This window comes from Notolepis coatsorum, assembly GCF_963971535.1.
Source record: "Notolepis coatsorum genome assembly, chromosome: 18".
Taxonomy (NCBI): domain Eukaryota; kingdom Metazoa; phylum Chordata; class Actinopteri; order Aulopiformes; family Paralepididae; genus Notolepis; species Notolepis coatsorum.
Window position 1 is genome coordinate 64,275,609 of NC_140182.1, and position 11,245 is coordinate 64,286,853.

Below are 11,245 nucleotides of genomic sequence, written 5' to 3' on the forward strand. Positions count from 1 at the left end.
TGGGGTTGTAACATATTGAAAACATTGTGACATATTGATAAGGATAGTGGAGTTATGTAATTAATGTATAAAATAAAACATGTATTGTTGTGTGTAATGATCCTCTGTAGTGTTTACACATTTTTGCATACTGTATTTTCATACTATTCCTATGAAACACACAAATCTATAAATGCCGAATACATATATTTTGAGAACAGATACAAAGGTTTCTAAAATGTGTCCTGGCGGTTGTGAAACTGTAAAAAGAACATTCTCACATTCTGAACAGTGTTTTCAATTAATTATTGTAATGATGCTTAGTACCGTTTACATTTTTGCAGGCCTTGAGAGGGACTTTGGTGTCAAAGTTAGCTTTTGAGCATATGATCAACTGTTTTGGACTTTTGGTGTGATAGTTTTGGTTTTGAAAGAGAATGTGAGGTGTTGTGTATGTAGCTTGAGAAAAGTGTTTTGTGTTTAGTTTTTGGGAAAAGTGAGGTCAGTTTCGTGAAATGTGTTTTAGCAATTGTGAAAAACTGTAATCAAATATGAATGCAATCGATAGAATCATCTTATCGAATCAAATTCCTTATTTAATCCTTTCAAGGTAATTATTTGGGGGGAAAAGACAAATTCTTCGTAAGGCATCTGTATTGCTTTTACTGCACTCAGCGCAGCAACAACATATTCACATTACATGCGAGTTCTTGGTAACGTACCTGTGGGCATCAGAATAAACGTGTCTTCTCCCAGCAGCGTAGCGTTGATGGCCTCTAGCTGATTGAACCTGAACTGATGAAGACCAAAGCGCTTGTGAAAGATTTTCATCATCTCTGCTGAGTGGGGGAAAGTAAACCCTCTAAAGCGATCATGGGCTGGGTTTCTGTAGTCAACCTCTGCAATGGATGATATACAAATGTGAGTGTTTACATGCATATTAATATTGTAGATACTAGCTAATGTCCCAGATAAAACCTAGGTTGTTCATATCATGATCACCAATATCCCTGTAAACATTGAGCAAATATTACCATGGAAATGGAACACCACAGACCACAAAACCCAGCAGTAAACATTATAAGGCATTTCATGCCTCAGTATTACATATGGCAGTCACATGCATCAATCCAATCCAGAGACTGAATACTCATATCTATATATTATCTTGAATATCGGAATATGAACGTGCCTTCCCCAACACACTCAATGAAACAGTAAAAATGTTATGGACTACAGAGAGTCCATGAAAATCAACATGATTGCTTATTAAACGGCAGCAAAGGATTCCAATGACTTGATATGAGGTGATGCTTGCCTGGAGAAGAGCTCTTTGTGGGCTTGGGTGCGGGGGCCAGTGTCGCTGCTGGTTTCCTGTCCCATATCGACTTGCTGGACCCTCCCTCTCTGACCGTTTTACTCAAAGTGCTGGAGTCTTGCCTCGACGCCGAGGAGCTCGGGGGCTCATCGAAGTAACCGGGGATGTCGGATTCATTAAAGTCGTCTATATCGAAGTCATCCATGTAAAAATCATCCGGTTCTGCATTTTCGGTCGCTTTTGTTGACGTTTTGACAGCCGTGCTGCTACTCCCGCTCCTCTGCACCGCAGCCTGTGGCCTCTCGGGTGAGAAGAAGAGATCGGAAGCGTCCAGACCCACGCTTGCGTTCTTAGAGACGCTATGTGGGTTAGTGAAGCTGTATGTCGACAGAGAATCCCCGTGACTCTGGTCTCTACCGAATGTCCTCCCACCGTCCCCGGTGCAAGCGGGTTTGGCAAGACCGCCGAGTCTGTGAGAGGTGGTCGGAGTCCGGACATCGTTTACCAAGCAGTCGGACTCCTCAAACACATCACTGTTGTAGTCCACGGAGCCAATGGAAGACCTGAACGGAAGGAGTCTCTTGGAGGAGTGTCCCCTGTCCCCCATGGACAGGCGGCTGGCGGAAGACATTCCACTGGGAGTGTCACAAGAAAAGGAAGGCTTTTCTTTCAAACTGGGTTCCAGGAACATGGTGCTGTTGGGCTGTTGCGTTCTAAATGACATGTCACCGCCGTTCACAAGAATCCTCTTTCTGTGGGAGAAAAGGGAGATGGCAATAACTACATGCTGTTAAAATCAATAGCAGTGCAGCTTTGTTTTTGTTTTTCAATAGTTTATTCCCCTGTATTCATCTCTATTCTTTTTTATGTCCACTTTTGCTCCTTATTTTTCTATTTTTTCTCCCATCCCAATTTCGTATTTCCAATTCTTCCCTCCCCTGTCTTGAACGTTGCTAGACTATGCCTCCAACTGGTCGGCTGTAGTGAGGATAGAAGCCTTGCATCACATGTCCCCTCCGGTACACAAGGAGGCAGCCTGTCGCATCTTTTCACCGCAACAGCTCGAACTCTGTGGCGAGGAGTAACGCGTGGGAGGCTCATGCTGCCCCCGATACTTCCTGTTTCCGCCGTACCGACGTCACCCAACCGACCTGTAGGAGTCGCTGTCCACAGCGTCCAATCCCCACCCTCTAACACTGCCAATTGTGTTAGTATGACGGCCGGCCAAGCCGGTAGCAACGCAGAGAGCTGGGCTCGATGATTTAAAAGAATTGCTGATTTTGACCTTACCCAAGTTGTATTAGCATTAACATGAACAAATGTAACTAGTGATGCACGATAATATCGGCTGCCGATATAATATCGGCCGATATGGCAGTTTTTTTACAAATTTTTTTTTACACTCGGTATCGGTCCGATATCAAGATGGGGCCGATATGGACCGATATAAAATAAAAAATGTAATCTTATTTATTTTTATCTTTTTCTTTTATATATATATATATATATATATATATATATATATATATATATATATATATATATATGTTTTGGCCTTAAATAGTTTCAAAATATCAGTCATTTCTGAAAATAAGTTACAAAAGTAAATTTTGCTGATCTGTACCATGTGGCCTTTACCACCCATTTGAGGAGTGGTTTATATGCATGTTCCTACCAGTCACATGTGATTCAACCACTAGGAAGTAGAGCTGTGAATCTTCACTGGCCTCACGATTCGATTACGATTCAGCTGTCCATGATTCGATTAGATTCTACGATGCATCTCAATAATATATTACAGCACATGGCTACTTTTTCATCAATTAATACAAGCAATCGGATAGATTTACTTTTATTTAGAAAGTTCTTAAATCAGAATGTCAAAATAAATGTCTTTACTATGTTGTTGTTGTGTTGCATGATACAGATACTAGAAAGGTATCTCGATATCCAGCTGTTGTAGGGTGCTTAATAGTTGTGGAGCAAATCCCAAAGCACTACATTGTAAAAGAACATAAAAGCTAGCAAACATTTATTTTATTTTAATAATCGATTATGTTCCGTCACTGCATCGATGCTGAATCGTCAACGTCCGCATCGCAATGCATCTTAGAATCGAGAAATGTTCACACCCTATATAAAATCACATGATATTACTACTACATTCATGATCTGATGAAGGCTGAAACGTTAGGTTTTGTTGATGGCCAAAATAAATTTGGTGAAACTGAGGCACTGTCCCTGTTTTCAAAGTGCTACCGTACATCCTTGGATGTTGTTTTTTTGATGGAGATGGCAATAAGATGTGTTAAATGTTAAACATAATTAAGGATACGCTAAGTTGTCTCACCTGTGAGCCCTCTGCAGTAAGAGCTGTGTTCCACAGGACAGGCCTATCAGTTCATGTTCAGGGATGGAATCAACCAAGGCGCAAATGGACTGCATGATGTTGATGAGTTGCTCTTCTGACTTAGGACTGGTGACTAAACAGAAAAAATAAGCAAGGCCAAAATCAATCAATTTACAAGGACACAAAGTGTCATAGATGATAAACATACTCATGTACCACATCATACACCCATATTTGTTATATTGCATTGTAAATTGCATTACTGATCATAGTTTAAGTTTATATTAGAGACCTGACATTGCAGGCTTTTCAGTGGGTTTTATTCAATGATGCTAATCACAAAGTTACACAAAGTGCAATGTCTGTGAGCTGCCACTAGAGGCAGAGTAGCTAGTCGTGAGCCTATGAGGTGCTTTGCATCTACAAAAAAAAATGCAAGGCCAAAGAGTAGAACCTCTGAAACATGGTGAATTATACCACCTGGTTAGAGAGAAAAAGGCTCATCACCAACCTGCTTTCTCTTTAGGGGGGCCATCAGAGACTTCACGTCGGGTTGTCACAGGTTCCTTTAGTATTACAGGGCTGTCTCTGCTGGCAGAGTCAACTGACTTCAGCCTGTAGGTAAGATAAGATATTCCTTTATTGATCCCCTTGGGGAAAATCAGGTGTCATAGCAGCATGGGGGAGGGGGGGAGCGGAGAGAAAGGTATAGGCAATCAAATTAGATCAATATAAAAATGTGAGAAAAAACAAACAGTGAGGGTCTGTATCTGTTATACTATACGTTACAATAAATATAGGCAATACAAAATTTGAATATGAATATATACCTTGAGTAAGAGTAAAAGTATAGAATAGAAATAATAGAATAGAAATAACGCACTCATACTGATCTTAAACCAGGACATCAATTGACCCATCTCAATCCCGCCCTCCTTTCCCGATCCTCCAATCGCAACTGTTACTGACGAAAGACTTATGTAGCCACAACGCAATGCCTGCCAGCTATTTTAATGTTTTAGCCAAACTGAATAAAGGCTTTTTCAGCAAGTGACTCCACATAAGTGTCTTGGACCTTCTTTCTTTCTATATGAATTCATAAATAAAACATATGGCAACTGAAAGAAAACAAACCTTTTGTTTTTTGTAGAAATGGCATAATTGATCTCATCGGTTATTGGAGAAGGGGGAACAACATCTAAATCATAACCATCAGCATACTTGGACTCTTCATCAAGGTCATCAAGATCTATGACATCTGGGTCAATCCATTTATGCGTATCACCTGCATTTACAGGGAGAAAGAAAATTACGTCTAACAAAGCATATTATGGGGACAATAATGCACTACATCGATGACATATCTTAGATCCAGATGTTGAAGTGCTACTCATTATGTCTAGATACCTGTGGTTTCTTCAATAGGCTCAGGCACACTATTGCTGTCCTCTTCACTCGAAATAGCTTTGAGACGAGCAGAAGGATTTCGTCGTGCCATCTTAACGGGTGAATCCTCCACCTCCCACTCTGCTGGTTCCTCAATGGAACAGTCTTCGGGGGAAGCTCTGGCGCTATCCGTATCATGCTCCAGTTGATTCTTTTTGGTACCAGGTTCTCCTCTTTCGGCAGGACTGCGTTTGCCCAGAGCACTGTCGCTGACCTTTGAGGGCCAAGCCCCAACAGAGGCATCTTGGCTTGATCTTTTTGACACTTCTACACTGGCAAAAGGTAGTGCCTTCCCACTCTTCCCAGAGATCCTTGGACTCTGTGAGACACTTTTCCATTTGCCAGGTGTATCAAAGTCGTCGATATCATCCCAATCATCCAAGGGGAAGCCAAAAGAAGCATCCAAAACTGTGGCTTTGGTGTCATTGCCACTAGCACTGGTATGGTACCCGTCACATTTTGTGGAGGCAGGGGGTGGCTTCGAGGCAGGCGCTGATTGAGAGGACTTGCTTGCGGGAAACGAGTTAGATCCTGGGGATATAGCCGACTTGCCTTTTGAATTTACCGAGAAGAAGTTGTTGATTTTGGCAAGAGGTCTTTCAGGCTTATTTGAAAACGGCAGAGAAGAGGTTGTTACTGAACTGATATGTCGAATATTGACACTCCTGTTTGCCAAAGCATCCGAGCTGTTTACCTTGGTGAGAACGTCCACTGTAGCGACAGTTGATGTGGACTTCTTCTTGAAACAAAAGCCCCTGTAAAAGAGAGTACGGTGACTGACGTTAGTTATGCTTGCTATGACTTGATTGATTGAAAATTGTATTAACAGATTGCAGAATGGGTACAATACAGTACAGCTCAATACACACAATTGTTAAGGGGATGCAGACCAGAGAAAGACTTTCGTCTTGTTTACATCAGGGTCCCCCATTTTCAATTCATCATAACATATATGACATACATGACATACAGGTAGACAGTACTGTTGCATCTAGACATTTATGACATACCAGATCTACAAATACAGTACTGTTTATGTGTACAAAAGGAGTCTGAAAAGAGAGTACAGTGTTTCCCCTGAAAAAAATTCAACAGCGGTGCTGTGCTGCGCGCACGCTGGCGGAACCGTATTTGTGCGTGCGCACGTGCCGTCGGAAATTCGGAATCCATATTAACACGCGCTGCAGGTGAAATAACTTAAAATTACCGTAGAATTGTTTGAGATAGGTTATTCATGTTCATGGAGTCATGTGAATTTGCTTTTGGTGTGTCCGCTGACACTAGAAGTGCTCTGGAGACAAATCAGAAAAAAAGCTAAATTATCTGCCAGTGGGATAAGATAATTCAAGATAATTCTACTCAATATTGGACTTATTGTACCAAATACAAGATATGTTCACTTGATGAGATTAAATTTGTTTGCAGTGTAGTTGTAATCAGGGCTTTTGAAAGAAAAGAAGCTCCAGGGCTCTTTGGTAGGGGAATTCACTGGTATGCTGAGACGCATACAAGCGGCCAGATGGTCTCCCTGCAGCCTGTTCCTCAGGTCAGTCTTCACCTGTAAATACGGAATCAATCACTGCATCAATTTCAAGATCCTCCTCATCACCTACAAAGCCCTTCACTCCCTTGTCCCCCGGTACCTAGCTGACCTCCATGCCAGATCCCTACATCCCGCTCGGAGGCTGCGGTCCTGACTCCGGTCTCCTCTCCATCCCCACCACCAACATGCGGACTGTTGGTCCCAGAGCCGTCTCTGTTGCCGCACCCACCCTCTGGAACTCACTCCCTCCAAACATCCGTAGTGCTACATCCCTGCACAGAGGATTTCACCTGTCTAATGAACACACTAGACAAATATCAAGATGTATCCATCTGGTGGACCAATTGCATGCTTTCGCAGGGGACAAGAAGCCTTCAGTCGACTCCTTCAGACATTAAGAACCCCCCACAGCCCAAATGGAATGACTAAAAAAAAATATATATATATATTTTTTTTTAATAAATCTATTTTAATAGTCTAGTTAGTTCATAGCAGCGGCGGACGGTCCTGATTCATATAAGGGAAACACTGGAGTATATACATTTGAGGGGGAAGAAACTGTACATTGGAGGAGGTTGGGTAGGTGGGGTGGGAAACTGTATTGGAGGTGGTTTGGTGGGTGGAGTGGGGGGGGAGCGGTTGGGTAGGCGGGGTGGCAGAAACTGTACATTGGAGGGGGTTGGGTTTAGATATTTACAGGGGCCAGTTTCGAATGGCAGTCTCCCGTAGGTGCTCTTTGAGAGTGGTTTTGAAAGTGGGTAGTGATTCACATTCCTTTACAGCTGTGGGTAGGGCGTTCCACATTGATGTGGCATAATTGCGAAACGTGTTTAGTCCCTTGTTTGAGCCGAATCTGGGTTTAACATGATTTGTGGAGCTCCCTCTGGTGTTGTGGTCGTGGTATTCACTGACCTTTGGGAAGTATTTTGACATGTACATGGTACCTTAGTGGTGTAGTGTATCTTGTAGACCAGGCCCATTGCAAGTTGCTGTACTCTGTCGTCTACTCTAAGCCATCCTAGGTTGTCAACGTGGGCAGGGGTGAGGTGGGTTCTAGGAGTAAGGTCAAGCAGTAGTCTGACCAGTTTGTTTTGTGATGTTTGTAATTTTGTTTTTAGCGCCTTTGAGGTGCTTTGGTACCATGAGGTGCAAGCATAGTCGAGTGCTCCTGCCAGAGTCTTCAGGGTATTCTTGTTGACCAGAGAGGAGATCCGGTACAGGAATCTAGTTCGTTGGTTGACTTTTGATTACATTGGTGCCATTTTGTCACAGGAAAGATTTGCCTCTGTTCCACAAGGAAGCATACTAGGACCGCTACTGTTCCTAATTTATGCAAATGACATGTCGTCAGCTTGTGACTGCAACTTGTTCTTGTTCGCGGACGACTCAGCCCTGCTGGTCTCTGACAAGAACAAGTTACAGGTTGAAAAAACCCTCAGCTCAGAACTCGGCAGAATCTGCACCTGGCTCGCTGATAACAAACTATCATTACACCTGGGTAAAACAGAGTCCATTCTCTTCGGATCAAATAACAATCTCGGCAAGACCGACAGCTTTTCAGTTACAGTGGGTGACAATATTGTCACAAGGAAAGATGAAATTACATACCTAGGGTCCATCCTAGGCTTGGGCGGTATTACGGTATACCAGGGTATTTAGAAATCCCGACGGTATTGAAGATCAATACCGTCAAAATCACAGATGCGTTTCAGTTTCTATTACAGTGAAACGGAGTTTTGACAGTGGTTGGTTGTAGTGCACACACGCGCCAGGCCACCAGCAGAGGGCGAGACCAGTCCGACTCCTCACTAGTGGAGAGAGCACACGCAGAGCTGGTTGTCTACACACAGGAGGAGGGGAAACCCCGCTTCAGTGGTGGAAATTAAATGAGACACGCTTACCGTTGCTGGTGCTGCGGGCTAACTGGCTATTCTGAGAGCTAACTGTTGTGTATGTGGATCACAACGGTGTTCATGTTTTACGGTAATGTTGCGAAAGTGCTGTGAAAATACTGTAAAGCGTTGTGGTAACGAGAGTTAGCACTCATTCAAGGGTACTACGACTATGCTTGCACCTCATGGTACCAAAGCACCTCAAAGGCACTAAAAACAAGATTACAAACATCACAAAACAAACTACTTGACCTTACCCCTAGAACCCACCTCACCCCTGCCCACTTTGATTACCTAGGATGGCTTAGAGTAGATGACAGAGTACAGCAACTTGCAATGGGCCTGGTCTACAAGACACTATACGACTAAGGTACCCAAACATGTCAAAATACTTCCCAAAGGTCAGTGAATACCACGACCACAACACCAGAGGAAGCTCAACAAATCATGTTAAACCCAGATTCGGCTCAAACAAGGGACTAAACACGTTTAGCAATTATGCCACATCAATGTGGAACGCCCTACCCAAAGCTGTAAAGGAATGTGAATCCCTACAACATTCAAAACCGCTCTAAAAGAGCACCTACGGGAGGCTGCTATTCGAAACTGGCCACGTAAATGTCCAAACCCCCCCACCCCCTCCTAATAGACAGTCTCCTCCCCACCGTATGTATATTATTCTCTCCCCACCGTATGTATATTTCTCTCCCACCCACCCACCCCCTCCTAATGTACAGTCTCCTCCCCACCGTATGTATATATTCTCTCCCCCCACCGTATGTATATTTCTCTCCCACCCCCCAGCAGACTACAGTGGCCAGTTCAGCCGAACGCACAATTGGAGGGGGGCTTCCCATTCTCCAGAACATTTACAACAAGCGGTGCATGGGTAAGGCTAAGAGAATTATCAAAGACTCCAGCCACCCAAACAACTGCCTCTTTGAACTGCTGCGGTCAGGCAAGCGATACCGGAGTCTCATGGCAAGCACAGAAAGACTCCGAAGAAGCTTCTATCCCGAGGCCATCAGGATGCTCAACGAACAATAACACTATGTAACAACCATCAAATGCACTCACAGCACACACATCCACACGCACTTTAAACAAACAACTCACTGCAGCACCCACTTTAAAAAAAATTATAATAATGGATTGGATTTATATAGCGCTCTTCATGACACCCCAGTGACCCCAGAGCGCTTACAGAGTCCATTATTCGTTCATACACAGTCACACTTTACACACTTTAGAACACACTTTATATTTATTGGTAAAGAATTTGCACTACAACCCATACCTCATCACACCTTACTGTAAATTGTACCTAAATTGTACCTCATCCCATTTCTGCCTTGCACTATATAGTATATTGTATATTAGTATATTGTATGGTAACTCAGTTACTTCTACTCTGCATTGAACATTGTACATACTGAACACTTGTGCCTACTGGCTACGTACGTGACTTCTATTTTATACTTGCTATACTTATTTTATACTTATCTATTTTGTCTAGCACAGTCTGGAGCGTAACAGAAAGAAGCATTTTGTATAAAAGTATTCTGTACTTCTGTATGACAACTAATAAAGAAACTTGAACTTGAAACTTGAAACTCCTAATGTACAGTCTCCTCCCCATCATATGTATACTCTCTGTCAGGATCTATGGGTAACAGTACTGTATATTTGCATATCATATATGTCACAAATGTAACAGTACTATATACCTGTGTGTCATGTATGTCCCTATGCCATAAATGTCATGATGTCATGTATGTTGTCATAAATGTCACTATGAATTGAAAATGGGGGACCCTGATGTAAACAAGACAAACGTCTTTCTCTGGTCTGCATCCCCTTAACACTTGTATGTATTGAGCTCTACTGTATTGTACCCATTCTGCAATCTGTTAAATAAAGTTCATTCACCCAGGTATGTAATTTCATCTTTCCTTGTGACAATATTGTCACCCACTGTAACTTATCTACAGTAGCGTACACTTGTCATGTTACGTAACGTTGCATTATCTAGTTAACTTGACTAGTAACCTTAGCTCATACTCACCCCGGTTTAGGTTTAGCCAAAGACAACTTGCTCTGGGTAGTATTGCTATGCTTCGCGAGCTGCTCCTTCAGGTTATTTTGCGGAAGACTGGCCATCGTTAGCAGGTATGCTAGCTGGCTAAACTAACTGTTAGCTTCTTCTGCTGCTGCCTAGTCCATCTCGCTACAGAGGCTGCGGTAAGTCAGTCTCACCGACCTAAAACAATAAGGTCAGTCCTCATGATGTGGTTTGTAAAAATATATAGGCAATTTAATTTTCCTTATACATTCGGTGGACAAAAACAGTGCAGCCGAGAATCGTCCTTTGCGCTCATTTAGCCATCTGGCTCCTTATTGGCGGAGATAAAGAAATGGTGAATTCTGGGAAATGCAGTTCCGAGAAAATTTAGTAGGGTCCAGGAAGCGTGTAGTCTTTTACCAACGGAGTTGCAGTTTTCCGCGATCTGATTGGCCACTGACGTTTCTCTCAGCGCCAATCGCGTGACGCCTAGTTCTATCACTGGTTAAGCTTGGCGACTCTTGTTTCTGTATGCTATATACAGTATGCAATAATAATGACACAGAGGCGGTGTGTAGTTCAGCAGGGGCGGACCTTCCTACAGGCGATATAGTTTTTTTTTTTTTTTTTTTGCTCTGCACAGTTTTGGCGCACC

The 11,245-nt window shown here is 42.9% G+C and overlaps 1 protein-coding gene across 2 annotated transcripts in view; it reads right to left on the reverse strand.

Moving 5' to 3' along the window:
• Nucleotides 1-10,885, reverse strand: part of blm (BLM RecQ like helicase) — a 35,076-nt gene extending 24,191 nt beyond the window's left edge. For both annotated transcript variants that reach the window (XM_084334269.1, XM_084334268.1), the window contains exons 1-7: nt 10,594-10,885; nt 5,055-5,848; nt 4,782-4,932; nt 4,159-4,262; nt 3,648-3,780; nt 1,298-2,049; nt 702-878 (exon numbers count right to left, since the gene is read on the reverse strand). In XM_084334269.1, coding sequence (XP_084190395.1) covers nt 702-878; nt 1,298-2,049; nt 3,648-3,780; nt 4,159-4,262; nt 4,782-4,932; nt 5,055-5,848; nt 10,594-10,688 — 2,206 coding nt within the window. In that variant the 5' untranslated portion in view covers nt 10,689-10,885. The remainder of the gene's footprint in view (nt 1-701; nt 879-1,297; nt 2,050-3,647; nt 3,781-4,158; nt 4,263-4,781; nt 4,933-5,054; nt 5,849-10,593) is intronic.
• Between the last annotated feature and the right edge of the window lie 360 nt (nt 10,886-11,245).